Raw genomic sequence first — 17395 nt, forward strand, 5'->3', positions numbered from 1 at the left:
CTATTACTTAGGTGGCTACTCTCATTCAAAGAGGAAATATAGGGATCTGATTTTGCCCTTTCTTCCAAGAGCAAAGCCAATAAGTCAATGTCTCTCATTTGCTTGTTTATGGGAAAAAAAACCCCAAACCCAACCAAACACCTGTACACTCCTCTGGGCAAAGCATCGTGCTGGGTGGTACAGCTGTTGACTTCAGCAGTACAATTTCTGCTCTCAGTAATATTACCTGCTATCACTGTGAAAAGTTTATTCTCTTTGAAAATCTTCCATTTCATTTTGACACAGGTAAAAATTTTTAGAGACAACCCGAAATTTGATTACTCTATTAATGACCTTAACTCATAAGAGTCTTTGAACGGTTTATAGATATTCCTGAACAACTTACTTGATTCATTCTCATTTTAGCTGACGTTTCACATTAGAGTGCAGGGTGTTAGTCTTTAAAAAGTTTAAATGTAGATTTTTTTCATTTAGAAAAGAAATATGCACTTGTCACAGAAAATCTAAAAACTCAGATGAGCATGTGGAAAAAAAATTTCATGTTCTCATCACCCAGGCCCATCACAGTTAGCCTTTTAGGGATTTCCTTGGTTATTTTACCACGTATTGTATGTATTTGCCTACACTGGATCATTTGTTATATATACAGTTGTATATACAGATTAAAGTTCTGGGGGTAGATTTTTCTGATACCCACTCATGTTAGAAATTTTTAAAATATAGGATAGTGAAAAGATTAATAAAATTGCCTCTGCCTGTATGCAAAGATGCTTTCCCCTCCTCCACCTCACTCAGCTAGGTGCTTCTAATTTGAGCCTGTGTCTGCTGCAGTATTTGTGGAAGAGGGAAAATTATTAGCCCGTGGCCTTAACCTCTAGTAGGGGTAGATTCTGGTCCAGAGAAGGTGAGTTCCATTGGGTGCCTGGATGGGACCCCAGACATTGGGCCTGTCCCATGAAACCTGGTAGGTAAGCGCCACCGGAAGTTCTCCTGGCCCAATTTCTCCTGGATTTCTCTAATCACAGAAGGACAGGAGCTGAACTGGAACCAGAATCCCAAATTCTGTCTTCCAGAACTATACCTTTGCCATTTGGCCTCCTTAGAGAGCCTGGCACACAGTGGGTCTTCAAGAAATAAAAATCTGTCGCATGACAAAAAACCACCTGGAATCTCACCACCCAGAGATAAAACTGCTGCTAACATCATGTTTCTAAGGGGAAAAAGTTGATTATGCACCACAAGTTCTGATTTTCAGCATTGTTACCTGGGCACAGCCTGGGATTGATGACAGATTATCCTAAGGCTTTTATGAGTCACCAACCCTTCCTTAAAAAAGAAACAAACAAACCCCTGATGAATCGGGCCATTCAATAGGTAAAACACCTATTGAATGGCCCGATTTTTGAAAGACATTTTAAAATGTTGGTGAGTTTTTTTTTTTCCTGATTATTATTTTGGTAGCTTATTTTAATGCTCACTCCATATTTTCCCCATGATTAATTAATGAGGAATCTAAACATTGCCAGAGTTTCTATCTTACAATAAAGAATAAAAAAGGCAGGAGGGGATGAGGCAGGGGAGACAAACTTTAAATGTTTCTTGGTTAAACACACTAGAAGCAGAAAACGGTGGGCACCAGCACATGGTCTAACGTCAGGAGGGGCCCCTTTGGCTCCCTAAGTGCCGGAGGAGGGAAGCGGGCAGCAGGTGGCTGAGCAGCCCTTCCCACGCCGACTCAGTTTGCCTACATCCCATTGTTCGTTTCCACCTGGCAAAGCTCTCCACCAACACTGTGGCTCCCAGAACTCAGAGGGAGGGAGGGTCAGTTCGACCCTCACCTGATCCTAAACCCGTCCACTTGAGCAGCCTGCTGTACCCCGCCCAAGCAAAGGAGGGTTATTAACACACAGAAAATACTCTCTGAAGGCTTTTGTGAAATCCTGTAAGATTTCTTTGCACTTCACTGTGGTGTGCGGTTGGAAAGCTTCTCTAGTGTGTAATACAGATTTTGAAAGTTAATGATAAACATCTCAAATGATCTCGAATTTAGCCACACTAGCTATCACTGAAGCCCAGATACCTTTAGAGTCAATCATTTACCTGAAAGGGGATCTCCAGTACTGTCTGGAAAGCCATTTTCTTCTCCCTTAAAAAACAAAAAGCAATCTTCGTTAAAACCATACCCATACATGATTGGAGATGTTATCAATTTTTCAAGTTAGCTAAATTTCCACCAAAAACTGTCGGTGGGGGAAGGAGGATGGATCTTAAGAATGGTATTTTAATGGGTAGTAAGGCAGACAGAGAAAGACAAATATCATATGGTATCACTTATATGTGGAATCTAAAAAAATGGTACAAATGAAGTTATTTACAAAAGAGAAACAGAGTCACAGATGTAGAAAACAAACTTATGTTTACCGGGGGGAAAGCAGTGGGAGGGATAAATTAGGAGATTACGATTGACATATACACACTACTATATATAAAATAGATAACTAATAAGGACCTACTGTATAGCACAGGGAAGTCTACTCAATACTCTGTACTTACCTATATGGGAAAAGAATCTTAAGAAGAGTGGATATATGTATAACAGATTCACTTTGCTGTACACTTGAAACTAATACAACATTGTAAATCAACCATACTCCAATAAAAACATTTTTAAAATGGGTAGTGAATGATGTGTCTCTCCCTAGAATATAAGCCCCTGGAGGGCAGGGGCCCTTGCCTATTTGCTCTCCATGCTGGATCCTCAGTGGCCAGAACAATGCCCAGCACACAGGAGACACTCAACACATGTTTGTTAAACGAATTACGGTCCTTATTTTTTAAAAAAAGTATAAGTGCACCTAACAACATGCTACTGTTTTGGGTTTTTTTAATTTCACATTATGGACTATTTCCCTTATTTTATTTCCTATTTACTTTTTGTTGGGCTTGTTGTTTGTTCAGTCCAGGTTATAATTCTTTCCTGTATCTATTATACTTTTTAAGTACATATTACAAAGCAGCAAAGAGAAACCGTTAAAAAGCAGCGACCAATTCCCTTCAGAGGTAATTGTGTTTCTGCCTGCCTGAGGTTCCATTTTTACAACCAAGGCCATGTTACAGGATACACTACCTGGAGGGATTTACCTGATCTTCTTGTAGGGTGTGTGTGTGTGTGTGTGTGTGTGTGTGTGTGTGTGTGTGTGTGTGTGTGTGTGTGTGTGTGTGTGTGTGTGTGTGTGTGTAAGGGTTTTCAATGAAGTCAGCAGAGGAGACCGACCCTAGTATATGTCTATGTTAACTCCACCTTTATAAAACTAAAATCTCTCAGCAGCTAACAGTACCCCCTCCATCCCTAGTATTGCAGAAGAAGCACTAAGAGTTGGGTCAAAGCCCTGGGTGTAAGTCCAGCTGCACTCATAACCTCAGGCACATCACTCACCAGCACCGGCTTCTGATTCCCTATTTGTATATTGAGGTGGCTGATAGATTCGCTTATCGCTAAGATGCTCCACATTCTCAGGTCTCTGAAAGTTTCACCCTTAATGATGTGTTAACTCCCTGGTGTATCAAACATTTTAGACAGTCTCTTCCTCTTAATCCCCTAAGAAGCCTTTCTCCTCGCTCCGAGCTCATAAATTCCCACGTCTCGGCAGTGCACAGACACTGGTCTAATTACAATCCTATTTTTTTTCACACAAGAAGTATTCCTATGTCTTACCAGCTAGATTTTGTCCCCTAACTCATCTCAATACTGTTTTTGTTTGAGTCCTGTTCCTTCCCACTGTCCTCACTAGTACAAAAAGCAAACTGCTCACCATAGGTATATACAGTTTGTAAGAGTTTGGGCAGTTTCTAAAAGAACAAAAATTCCTCTCTGCAACTTTTTACTTCTGCAAGGCGAAACCCAGAAGCTCCGAGATGTTAAGGCTACTATTCATTATTCACCCGGTCGTGTGGAGACCTGCCTTTTCGCATCTGCGCGGCTCCAGCAGGACCAGGCAGGCTTGCCTTCCCATCAACACAGTCACGGTTCTGCTCACTGAGTTGGAAACTTGCGTGGAAGAAGCAAAAACAGGACCTTCAGTGTCGAGACACACAAATGTGAGCACTTGACGGATTTTTGTGGTACTAACGAGGTCCTGCTAAAACATGAACTATCCTTTAAGTAAAGACCATGTTACATGGCATATCTGACTTGATTTCTCATCATCTGGAGAAAATGTTACCAAAATCAGTGTCTGGCCAGACTCATCCCCCTGATGCAGACGAGGGACATGACTCAGAATTACTTGTGAAGGTTGATGGGGACAGAATTTAGATCTGCAATCTCTATTCTTGCTCTGATTATTATGTTATGCTACTTTTTAGGTTAGTTTTGTAAGAGCGAAATCAGAAAAGACTGATTTTTGTGGTTTTTAGGGTCTTACTGAAACCTCATTCATCAACTCTTTTCTGAGTAGCTAATAGGTACAAGCTCCTTCAGGGGAATCCACCTACAAAGATAAAAGGACCTGAACCCTTGACCTCAAGGTCTGCCCTCAGATATGCTGGGGGAACAGAGTCGCACACGAGTAACTAAAATACAAGGCAGAAGACGGTGCATTTCAATAGGAAGGAATAGATCAAGTCAGAGGGCAGAGGTTTCTTCCAACAAAACCACCCAGAGGAGCTTTCTTCAAATCAGAGGCATCTAAGATGAGCCTTGATGAGGGTCTGGAGAGTGGGGACGGGGAGGAAAGGGCATTTAGCCGGAGGTTCATGTGAGCCCAAAAAGAATGGAAACAGATGGGGCCCCTGTAGGGTGTTTTGTCTGAAGCAAAGGCAGTGAGGGGGTGATGGAGGGGGATGAGGTGGAAAAATGGGCTGAGGCCTGAACGCCAGTCTCAGGCGATGGGAGTCACTAAGGGGCTCTCACCAGAAGCAGGGCATCCTCGCAGCTGTAGAGGATCAGAGCGGGAACACATGCCCAGCTGCAGGGTGGAGGGATACACGGGTGGCCAGGGACAGTGGGGCGGCCAGGCGATTTGATGGAGGCGGGGGAAGCACGACTGACTCAAAGGCAAGGATTATGAGGCCCCCAAACCACTCCTTTGCGAGAGGAAGGGATAAAGCTAGAGCCACGGCAGGGATACAGCCAGGATGTGGGCAAGTGAGCGGAGGTGAGACGAAGAGCGAGTCTGGAAGATGAGATGGATGAGACAAGATCTCGGCAGGAGCTGAGGATGTCTCTGGTCCTTGGGAGAGGCCGGGGCAGGAGACAGAGACATGGATGCTGACATGGTCACGGGAGAAGAGACAGGCCGCGGAGGGCATGCAGTGAGGTCACAACCTCGAGGAGCACCCAACGGCCTACATTTCGGGGGCGAGGGAGGGAATGAGAAAGGAAAGCAGAGGAGGCAGGTCGGAGAGGAGGAGAGAAAAGGTCAGGGCTCCAAGGGCCACGTGAAGATACGGTTTGGTGAGGAGAAGAGTGGTTTCTGAAAGCAGCTCTAGCAGAGCGGTGGGAGCCAATGCACCGCTTCTAGCTGCTTCATTTTCTCCTATCTTTGAAGTCTCAGCTTAGACATCACCAGCTCTAGGAAGCTTCTCCAAACTCTCAGTCTGGGTGACGGGCCCTGGGTGCTCCCACAGCATCCTGGACCTGCCACCCCCCAGGGCGCTCGTTACACTGGGTGGGGAGGTTTGCAGTATCTCTTCTGCACTAGACTCTAGATTACGAGGCAAAGGGTCTCCTCCATGCTGTCCCGTAATGATTAACACACGTCTGAGACAGATAACACAGAAGATGTGCGGGAGGGGAAGTGAGGGAGGAAGGGAGGAAAATGTGGGAGAGAGGGAGGAAAGAAGACTTAAATCCAGCCCAGGCTCTGAGTTCTCCAGACCCGAGGATGTTGCTCTTCACGCTGCGGTCCTTACCCCTCCCCCATTCCCTCCCACCCTGCTCTCTGGCCTCATCTCCTTGGTCACCAGTGTGTGCCTCCACCCCCAATCCATCCTTCTCACCTGGCTCCTGTCACTTAGTCACTGTCAACCATCTTTGTGATATGTTTAAAAACACCCTAGATGTGTCCGTCAGCTGTGGGCCTTGCCAGTCCTTAGCTCTGCATGATTCTACTCCACCAGACTTGCTCTAAATGCTCAGTATTGCCGGGGAAAAAGAAATGACAAGCCTCACACATTCATGAGCTCACAAATCTGATCTCAGCTGGGTCCCAGCTGCTTTTTGGTCATTCTTGGTTTCCTTTCAAATTGTCCTCATCAAGGCCCTGTTAGGTCCTGTTCCAAAGCTCTTCTGTTCAGAGATTTCTGTTCAGAGGACTCGTTTTAATTCTGAGTGAAGTTCAAGTGCAATCTGTTGGTTTTTTTGGAAACAACCTAAATGTCCATCAACAGATGAATGGATTAACAAAACGTGGAATACTAGTCACCCTTAAAAAGGAAGGAAATTCTGACACATGCTACAATAAGGATGAACCTTTAGGACATTATGTTAAGTGAAATAAACCAGTCACAGACATACAAATACTATATGATTCCATTTATATGAGTTACCTAGAGGAGTCAAATTCAAAGAGACAGAAAGTAAAATAATGATTACCAGGGAGTGGGACAAGGGAGAATGGGGAGTTAGTGTTTAATGGGGATAGAATTTCAGTTTGGGAAGATGAAGAAGTTCTGGAGATGGATGCACAACAATGTGAAGGTACCTAATGCCTCTGAACTGTATACCTAAAAACGGTCAAGATGGTAAATACTGCATGTGTATCTTACCACAGGGGTCCCCAACCCCCGGGCCGCGGAACGGTACTGGTCTGCAGACTGTTAGGAACCGGTCCACGTGGCAGGAGGTGGGCAGTGGGCGAGTGAGCAAAGCTTCATCTGCCGCTCCCCATCGCTCGCATTACGGCCTGAACCATCCCCCCCCCCCGCCCAATCAGTAGAAAAATTGTCTGCCACGAAACTGGCCCCTGGTCCCAAAAAGGTTGGGGACCACCGTTTTACCACATAAAAATTTTAAAAAATCGCCTTAGGAAATCTGAAGGTAATCACAAAGTTGAACACCAATGGTTTATATATCCAAGTAGGCTAAAGAAAATCCCCATTTTGTAAAACCTTTCCATTGTGAATACAGGGGAATTGCCTTGTATTTGGGCAAATTTGTTAACCACTGCTGAGAATTCTTTGAGTAGAAAGTTGGCTAGGTGACACTAATTTTGCACTTTGGTGAGTTAATAACCTGGCCGTCGGGTCCCATTTCTGCTTAGGGGGCTGCAGGAACCAGGTGCTGAGCAAGAGTCCCCTGTGGAGACTTACACGTGGTGATTTCACACCAGGCTCCGAGCAGCAGCAACCCCAGGGCCAAGAAGACACTCGGGGGAAAGCTCTCAACTCAGAGATGAACATGTACTCCGTGTGCCGTCCACACGGGGGGATGGACTGATGGGCCGAACATGCTGACAGACTGATGGGGAGGGTACTAACCAGCACCAGATTGATGGGGCCAGGTACCAGGTTTCTGGGAAATGTGCTCTTCTGGACTGTTCGGTTCATCTTTAAATGTCTATGCTTAGGGACTTCCCTGGTGGTGCAGCAGTTAAGAATCCACCTGCTGATGCAGGGGACACAGGTTTGATCCCTGGTCCGGAAAGATCCCACATGCCACGGAGCAACTAAGCCCGTGCGCCACAACTACTGAGCCTGCGCTCTAGAGCCCGCGAGCCACAACTGCTGAGCCAGTGTGCCACAGCTATTGCAGTCCGCATGCCTAGAGCCCGTGCTCCGCAACAAGAGAAGCCACTGCAATGAGAAGCCCGCGCACCGCAACGAACAGTAGCCCCGCTCACCGCATACTAGAGAAAGCCCGCGCACAGCAACGAAGACCCAACGCAGCCAAAAATAAAATAAATAAATTTATTTTAAAAATGTCTATGCTTAGCTAACTAATAAAGAGCCCCATCTTTATAATTTTGCAAACTAAGGGGAGGATTACAGTGGGAAAGCACTCAACAGGTTGGTTAATCTGACTGTAGCCTAAATCTGGTTGGAAACCACCATGAAGACCAAAGTTATCACTGCCCACCGGGTGGCAGCAACCTACACGACAGACAAAGAGCCTGAGAAGAAATGCCTCCCTTGCAAATGACTTAACACCGAATTACTTAACTAGCTGCTTTGGGAGAACAACCAATGCTAAAGCTTAATGTCTCTGCTTTATGAAAATATTTTAGTAAATGGCTTTCAAAATAAGATTTTAAATGCCTGAGTGTGCCAGAGTAACAGGGCTTATATAGCATGGATTTAGACCGTTCTAAATCTTCTCCCATCACTCAGCCAGTGCAACTCAAGCACCTTTCAACGCTATGAATTCCCAAGACAGACCCAACATCTGTGTAACTCTTCTGAATGTGTTTACTGATTATCCACTTCTAAATGTTAGGACTAGACTATGTCTAGTGTAGGGTTTTTCTAAGCAATTTATACTCGATATTTTTTTGTTTGTTTGTTTTTTGGCTGCTTCATTGTTGCGCGTGGGCTTTCTTTTAGTTGCGGCGAGCATGGTCTACTCTTCGTTGCAGTGCGCAGGCTTCTCATTGCGGTGGCCGCTCTTGTTGCAGAGCACGGGCTCTAGGCGCATGGGCTTCAGTAGTTGCGGCTCGCGGGCTCTAGAGCGCAGGCTCAGTAGTTGTGGTGCACGGGCTCAGCTGCTCCGCGGCATGTGGGATCTTCCCGGACGAGGGCTCAAACCCGTGTCCCCTGCACTGGCAGGTGGATTCTTAACCACCGCACCACCAGGGAAGCCCTATACTCAATTCTTTTCCTGCAAATTAATTACTATTGTAGTAACTGTTTACTTTCATTTTTATTTTTTACTGAAGTATAATATACATATAGAAAACTGGACATATCTATTTATTTGAAAGTATACAGGCATAGCCTGGAGATATTGCAGGTTTATTTCCAGACCACCACAATAAAGCGAGTATCTCAATCAGGCAAGTCACACGAATTTTTTGGTTTCCCAGTGCATATAAAAGTTATGCTTACACCATCCTGTAGTATTAAGTGTACAATTGCACTCTGTCTAGAAAACAATCTACATACCTTAATTTAAAAATACTTTAGTGCTAAAAAATGTTAACCATCATCTGAGACGTCAGCGAGTCATAATCTTTTTGCAGTAGTAACGTCAAAGGTCACTGCTCCCAGATCACTGTCACACATATGATAATAATGGAAAAGTCTGAAATATTGCAAGAATTACAAAATGTGACTGAGAGACACGAAGTGAGCAAATGTGGTTGGAAAAATGGCGCTAACAGACTTACTGGATGCAGGGTTGCCCCAATTTGTAAAAAACACAATATCTGCAAAGCGCAATAAAGCCAAGAGCAATAAAACAAGGTCTGCCTGTATTCCAGCAACTGGCTTTTAGAAATGTGTTTCAGTCAGGATACATTCATGAAGCACCTATTCAGTGTTGGCAACAATGCAGACCCCTGATACTGCAAGGTTACGATCCAGTAATGGGACAAAGACACGCACATAAACATCGATACCACAAGGAATAACGTGTGAAAAAGGCACAGACCGAGTGCCAAGGGAGCACAAAGGTGGGCAAGAACTCGAGTGAGACCTCAGAAACAGGGCAACTTTCACTGAGGATGAAAGAATTAAATCTGGAAGAATGGGAATTTGAAATGAATGTTATGGTGCTTTGCTAGGATGAGAGCAAACCTGTGGGTTTGTGTACATTTAGTTCTTTCTTCTCTTCAACGAGTTTTCTATCCAATTACAAGGAAGACCTGCTACTTTTGGAGTTGAAGTGAAGGTCAAAGACTACAGTGGCTGTTCCTGTGACTTCAAGGCAGGGACGCTCAGGTGTAATTTCATACCTTGGCTATGGTTTCAAAGATGAAAGAGGGAGGGGTTTTCCCTATGGGGGTGAAGTATAGTTGGTTATTGTTCAGAAATATCACAAAGTATTTTACAGGAGATTATGGCCTATGTTTCTGCCTATGTTTCTGTCATTCACAAATCCTGGGCCGGAGGATACAAGCGACGCTGGAGCACAGACCAATCGAAGGTTCGAGATGAGGAAGTGCATTCGTGAACTCTTTATTTCAGTCTCTGATTTTCCTGTGCTGCATAATTGTGTGCTAGTTGAAGAAAGACCACCTGGCTTCAAGGGCCAATATATGAAAAGTTTACTGAGCCGAAATACCACCTAAATGTCTGGATGGTTTAGTCCATCACTTTTCTTTGAAGAAAATACCAAACACACACACAAAATAACAAGTATTCAAAATCATACTGTTTTTCAAAAAAGCAGCAAGAGATACAAAAATCTTTTTCTCCTAATCTCTCATCCCAGCTCCCTCCCCAGAGGTTACAACCTGGGGCACATGCTTCCTCAGTCCTTACTGACAGCCACACTCGCAACCTATATAGAGATGTTGTTTAGCCCCAAACCATACTAGTCTACAACTTGGTTTATTTGTTTAACAATATATTCTGAGTATCTTTTAAGGTCAGTGGTCTCTCCTCTTTTCAATGGCTTAATAGTATTACACATGTCAAAGTACCAAAATTCATTCAACCACTTCCTACCTATGTGCATGTAAGATACCCACAACTCTCCTCTGTTTCAAACACACTCTGCTATGATGTCTGTGAGATCAAGTCCTTAAAGTGGGACCACTGGATCAATGGGTAATAGATGGCTGCCAAATAATTTCCTGAAAGTTGTATCAATTTACACTCTCAACCGTGTATAAGGGCAGCTGCACCCTGAAACCCACACCAACCGGAACTTTAAGTGAAATTCTAGCCCACTTGTGAAATTCAAAGGCATTACAGTCCACAGGGCACTGAACAATAATGAGAATAGAAGCTGTTAGGTCAATTAGAGCAGATAAAGTAAAGGACCCCCCGTGCAATTTAATGATTAATAAACAAACTTCTCTTTATGCTGCTCTCAGGGAAATAACTACCAAGTGCTAGGAAGCAGGCATTTTTGCCCTTTAGCTTGTACCTGTCTTACCACATTTTCTTTTGACTTGGTCCCAAAGTAGAAATAAGTCAAAGACACAGGCATGAATAGACTCTATCAAATTAGAGTACTATGATTTTTCTTTTAAAATTTCATTTCTGGAAAGCAATCTACAGATTCAACACAATCCCTATCAAACTACCAATGGCATTTTTCACAGAACTAGAACAAAAAATTTCACAATTTGTATGGAAACACAAAAGACCCCAAATTGCCAAAGCAATCTTTAGAAAGAAAAACGGAGCTGGAGGATCAGGCTCCCTGACTTCAGACTATACTACAAAGCTACAGTAATCAAGACAGTATGGTACTGCCACAAAAACAGAAATATAGATCAATGGAACAGGATAGAAAGCCCAGAGATAAACCCACACACACATGGTCACCTTATCTTTGATAAAGGAGGCAAGAATATACAATGGAGAAAAGACAGCCTCTTCAATAAGTGGTGCTGGGAAAACTGGACAGCTACATGTAAAAGAATGAAATTAGAACAATCCCTAACACCATACACAAAAATAAACTCAAAATGGATTAAAGACCTAAATGTAAGGCCAGACACTATAAAACTCTTAGAGGAAAACATAGGCAGAACACTCTATGACATAAATCACAGCAAGATCCTTTTTGACCCACCTCCTAGAGAAATGGAAATAAAAACAAAAATAAACAAATGGGACCTAATGAAACTTAAAAACTTTTGCACAGCAAAGGAAACCATAAACAAGGTGAAAAGACAACCCTCAGAATGGGAGAAAATATTTGCAAATAAAGCAACTGACAAAGGATTAATCTCCAAAATCTACAAGCACCTCATGCAGCTCAATATCAAAAAAACAAACAGGACTTCCCTGGTGGCGCAGTGGTTAAGAATCCGCCTGCCAATGCAGGACACACAGGTTCGAGCCCTGGTCCGGGAAGATCCCACATGCCGCAGAGCAACTAAGCCCGTGCGCCACAACTACTGAAGCCTGCACACCCCAGAGCCCTGTTCCACAACAAGAGAAGCCCCAACACTGAGAAGCCCATGCACCACAACGAAGAGTAGCCGCCGCTCGCTGCAACTAGAGAAAGCCCATGTGCAGCAACGAAGACCCAACAGACAAAAATAAATAAATTAATTAATTAATTGGAAAAAACCCAAACAAACAAAGAACCCAATTTGAAAATGGGCAGAAGACTTAAACAGACATTTCTCCAAAGAAGATATACAGATTGCCAACAAACACATGAAAGGATGCTCAACGTCACTAATCATTAGAGAAGTGCAAATCAGAACTACAATGAGGTATCACCTCACACCGGTCAGAATGGCCATCATCAAAAAATCTACAAACAGTAAATGCCGGAGAGGGTGTGGAGAAAAGGGAACCCTCCTACACTGTTGGTGGGAATGTAAATTGGTGCAGCCACTATGGAAAACAGTACAGAGGTTCCTTAAGAAACTAAAAATAGAACTACCATACGACCCAGCAATCCCACTACTGGGCATATACCCTAAGAAAACCATAATTCAAAGAGAGTCATGTACCACAATGTTCATTGCAGCACTATTTACAATAGTCAGGACACGGAAGCAACCTAAGTGTCCATCGACAGATGAATGGATAAAGAAGATGTGGCACATATATACAATGGAATATTACTCAGCCATAAAAAAAATGAAATTGAGTTATTTGTAGTGAGGTGGATGGACCTAGAGTCTGTCATACAGAGTGAAGTAAGTCAAAGAGAAAAACAAATACTGTATGCTAACACACGTATGTGGAAGCTAAAAAAAGAAAAAAAAAAAAGGTTCTGAAGAACCTAGGGGCAGGACAGGAATAAAGATGCAGATGTAGAGAATGGACTTGAGGACATGGGGAGGGGGAAGGGTAAGCTGGGACGAAGTGAGAGAGTGGCATGGACATATATACACTACCAAATGTAAAACCGATAGCTAGTGGGAAGCAGCCGCATAGCACAGGGAGATCAGCTCAGTGCTTTGTGACCACCTAGAGGGTGGGAGGGAGACGCAAGAGGGAGGAGATATGGGGATATATGTATACATATAGCTGGTTCACTTTGTTATACAGCAGAAACTAACACAACATTGTAAAGCAATTATACTCCAATAAAGATGTTAAAAAGAAAAAATAAATAAAATCTCATTTCTGGGAAGTTCATTATAGAAAAAAGGGACTCAAGGTCCTGAAATGACGACTGTGGTTGGGTGGCATGAATTTGTAGTGGGAAGAGCAGTTTGCATTTCATCATTTTCTCCAGGAATCAAAAACAGAGAAAGGAGGTGGTCCTGGTCCACCTAACCTGGGGCTGGGCAAGGCAGCTTCCACCCAGAATCAGCAAGAGCATCACCAAAATGCCTGATGAGGGGAGGCTGTTAGCAGCTAAACTTATGGGCAGAGGGAGTGAGGGGGAGGAAGCAAGAAAACAGACCAGGTTAGGTCACCGATGTGGGAGGGACTGTCCCCAGGGATAAGATGTGATGGTTCAATGGATGGCAGAGCACAGTGAGAAGGCAGGCCGGTCATTGGAAGATACAACCCAGAATAAATAAATGTAGGCTAGAAAAAGTAAGGTGACACAACTTGAGGCACTTAAACACCAAATGGGAGACAGATCATTATCTGTTTTAGGCAAAACTGTCTAAGGTATTAAAAGGCAGAAAGAAAAGATCCACAGCTCTTAAAGACCCTAGTCAAGTTCACCTGGTATTATTCACGTAGGTTTCACTTTCTAATGGTTAGTGCATCTGTTCATTGATTCTAACGTAGCACCTTCCATCACCATGTTAGAGGAGAGATAGTCAACTCTGTAGACTGATGGGAAGGTAGATAAATGGAGCACAAAGGGAGCAGGGAGACTAAGGAGCACACGGCAAGAGAGATTAGAGACTGAAATTCACAGAATCGAACAGGTGATTTCCATTCTAGCAAAACCAACCCCTCGAAATTCCTTCTCCCTCCTCTAAATGCCCAGACAGCTCTGTCTCAAGAACCAACCTTCTGACAGCCTGTTTAAAGAAAGTGCAGCCTGTTTGGACTGGGAGATGGTGACTGCAAGGCTAAAGGGAGTCCCTCTCACCAGAGTTAAAAATGCCAAGTGTAAGGAAATTCCCTGGCGGTCCTAATGCACTTCCATTGCAGGGGGCCCAGGTTCGATCCCTAGTCGGGGAGCTAAGACCCTGCAAGCCGCATGGCACAGCCAAAAAATAAATAAAATAAAATAAAGGAACTTCATAAAATCCAGATCAATAATGTAAAATTCACAACGTTTGCCATCCAATAAAAAATTAATAAACATACAAAGAAGGAGGAAAATCTGATTAATAACTAGGAGAAAATATGTCAATTTAAAAAAAAAAAAAAAACCTTAAAAATACCAAGTGCAGGTTCTGGGCAAAGTTCTCTAGTTTTATCTGGTTCCCCATCTCTAAACTTCACATCAGGGGCGAAGTAAGGAATGACCAAGTATTTCCTAAAAGCAGAACAATCTGATTTTCCCTTAGAGAACAAACGAAAGGACTCGCCAATCTATCAAACAGATCTTGTTGGAGCTTGAAAGGATTGCTGCATATCCAGAAGGGCAGGTAGGGGCCTGCTGGGCTGACTCACAGAAGATACCATCTACGGCAAGTGCTGGTGGGGTCCATTCCCTGTTATTAAAACACACGTAACTGCTTTAGGTTTGCAGATGGTCTCTGCCAAGGCAATGAGGCTGCTGGACGGGATTTTGCCACCCTCCTCTCAGTCCACTTTAAAGACAAGAGCAACCCCTCCATTTACCAATTTTGTTCCAGTAGTGTTTACCCTAGTGCTAGTCTGTCAGACTGACAGCACTGAGAACTGTGGAAAAGCCTGTCTCCCTAGATTTAGGCCAGGCAAGAGGCCCAGCAGCAACTGGTAACACCAAGTGCTACCGATTCAGAAATGCTAGGCATGAGGGGGTGGATGGGGGTGGAGGGATGATGGACAAGGCCCCAGGTCCCAACTCAGCCACTCAACCACTGGCTCAGGTCCCCTCTGTGAGACAACATGATTTCTATAGTCCCCTTCAGCTCTAAAGATGCCAAGTTGTCAATTTGGGCATCTGGGCCCAAACTCACTTTCTAAATGGTCAGGATTAGCAATGCCAAGCCTCCCCTCTGATTTAGTACCAGGAGGCACCAAACTCAGGAGATAAGGTATAATATAGACAGGGCTCCGGCCTCTGTCGGAACAGAGGGTGTGCAGGAGAGCTGGGAGGAAGGTGAGAGCCCAGACGGTATGTGAAGGGCCAAGGCTACAGGGGAGAGTCCCGGCTGAGATACAAAATATGTGTCCTTGGAAATAAAAGACTTCTGTTTCTTCGGTGAATAAATAAGATACAAAATTAATCTCTTGGGCTGCTACTTTAGCATCAGTTGTTAAAGACACTTTTCTGTCTTGGCTATCATGTTATACTTTGTATAATACTATCAACAGGACCAGCATGCTTGGAGTGTCTGTGGTTTAAAACTGGATGTATGTCCCCTGCCCGCCATTTACTCTGGGTAATATAACGCGGAACTTTAAAAGGCTTGTTTAATTTCGAAGACATCAATTAGCTGTTGATAGGCTTTCGATAGATAAGACAACATGTTTTTTAAAATTTGGTCGTATTTATGACTAGGAATTGACTTTGAGTCCTTATAGCTTGCTTAGTGGAAGAACAAACTGTCAGTGTGGCCTATTAGGTCTAGCCTGTAAATAGAGATGTAAATGTAGTCTAAGGAAATATATAGCCTTATATGGTGGGGACTGACACTTGGACATCCACCATAGCAGTACTGAGAACAGTAAAACAGTTGAAAGAATCTCAAAGTCCCATAATTGGGAAACTCAAGTAACGCTATGGCATAGAATATAACAGGATAGGGGATGGGATGTTTTCCCACTGTCTTAAGAGTTTTAATTGGGGTCCCAAGCTGAGGACAATGGTGTGCATACACCCCATGGAGAGGTGCCAGGTAAACCCCAAAGGACCAGCTGAGAAGGGCCAAGAATAGTGGTATGAGCCCCACCCTCAGCTTGTAGAAGAGGAAGAGATTTCTGTGAAGGACTCAGTGGAAGAAGTGAGAGCGGGGGCTGCTTTCCTTCCTCTGTCTATAAGGAGGAAGGGGCAGCTCTCGGCTCCACCCCCCAAGCCAAGTGAACGGGGCCTCAAGACCACCACTTGTTGGGTTCACCTTAAAAAAAGATGAACTCACTTTTTCCCCACTGCCCAGATAAACTATTTTCTTATTTTTCGACAGTAGCCCCACTATGCACCTGGTCACCAGCTGGAACTCTCTGAAGCAGATCTCCAACCCTCCCTTCTCCTCAGTCCCAAGTCGTGTCAGACACTGAATCCCTGACATCTCTCCCTCAAAATGTGTTGTTATTACTTGGTTCTTCTTTTTCTTTTTTTTCCAGGCATCATTAGGGGTTGGATGGTGTCCCTCCAAAGACACACATTGGAGTCCAAACCCCCAGTACCTCAGAGTGAGACTGTTATTTGGAGAGAGGCTCTTTACAAAGGTGATCAAGTTAAATGAGGCCAAGAGGGTGGGCGCTAAACCAATATGACTGGTGTCCTTAGAAAAAGGGGAAATTTGCACAGAGACAGGCACACACAGAAGGAAGATGATGTGAAGAGACACAGGGAGCAGATGGCCGTCTACACACCCAGGAGAGAAACATGGCACAGATCTTTCCCTCACGGCCCTCGGGAGGAACCAACCCTGCCCACACCTCGCTTTCAGACTCACAGGCTCCACGCTGTGAAACAATGCATTTCTGCTGCTTAAGGCACCCTCTGTGTGGTGCTTCGTTACAGCAGTCACAGCGAGTGAACACTAACGTCTTGGAATTACAATCCCCGCTCTTCATTCTTCCTTCCACAGCTGCACCGGGGCCCCTGGGATGAGCTTCCTATAACGCCACTTGGGGTCTCCTGGCCTCAGTCTTTCTTCCTACCCATCCCCTTGACGAGCCACTACAAGGATAACCTTTCTAAGACTCTGTTTTTATCCCATCATTTCCCAGGGCCTGGAAGATGAAGCCCGTACTTCAAACGTGGCCCTCAAGATTCCTCTAGAGCAGCACCTCCCTCAGTGGCAGTTAGAGAAAACGTTGGCTGTTGGGGTACAGGTATGCCGGGGGTGGGAGAAACAAGCCTTCCTCTGATCGAAGAAGCTTGCTTACCTGTTGAATGAGCTCAGTAAATGTCTTCTCTCTGTCTTTTCCCTCTGTTTCTGTGCTGAGACTCTCTGAGAACCGAAGGGAGAGTCTCTTAGCTTAAACATTCCGACTCAGCTTTCCTTGCCGGAGATTTAAAAACGCCCAATTT

At 44.2% G+C, this 17395-nt stretch overlaps 1 protein-coding gene across 5 annotated transcripts in view; it reads right to left on the minus strand.

Annotated features, from left to right (window-relative positions):
• EDARADD (EDAR associated via death domain) overlaps positions 1 to 17395 on the minus strand; it is a 59665-nt gene that overhangs the window by 17154 nt on the left and 25116 nt on the right. For all 5 annotated transcript variants that reach the window (XM_082407732.1, XM_082407733.1, XM_082407731.1 and 2 more), the window contains exon 5: positions 2101 to 2146. In XM_082407732.1, the coding sequence (XP_082263858.1) occupies positions 2101 to 2146 (46 nt within the window). The remainder of the gene's footprint in view (positions 1 to 2100; positions 2147 to 17395) is intronic.

This window comes from Balaenoptera borealis, assembly GCF_965194805.1.
Source record: "Balaenoptera borealis genome assembly, chromosome: 10".
Classification (NCBI taxonomy): Eukaryota; Metazoa; Chordata; class Mammalia; order Artiodactyla; family Balaenopteridae; genus Balaenoptera; species Balaenoptera borealis.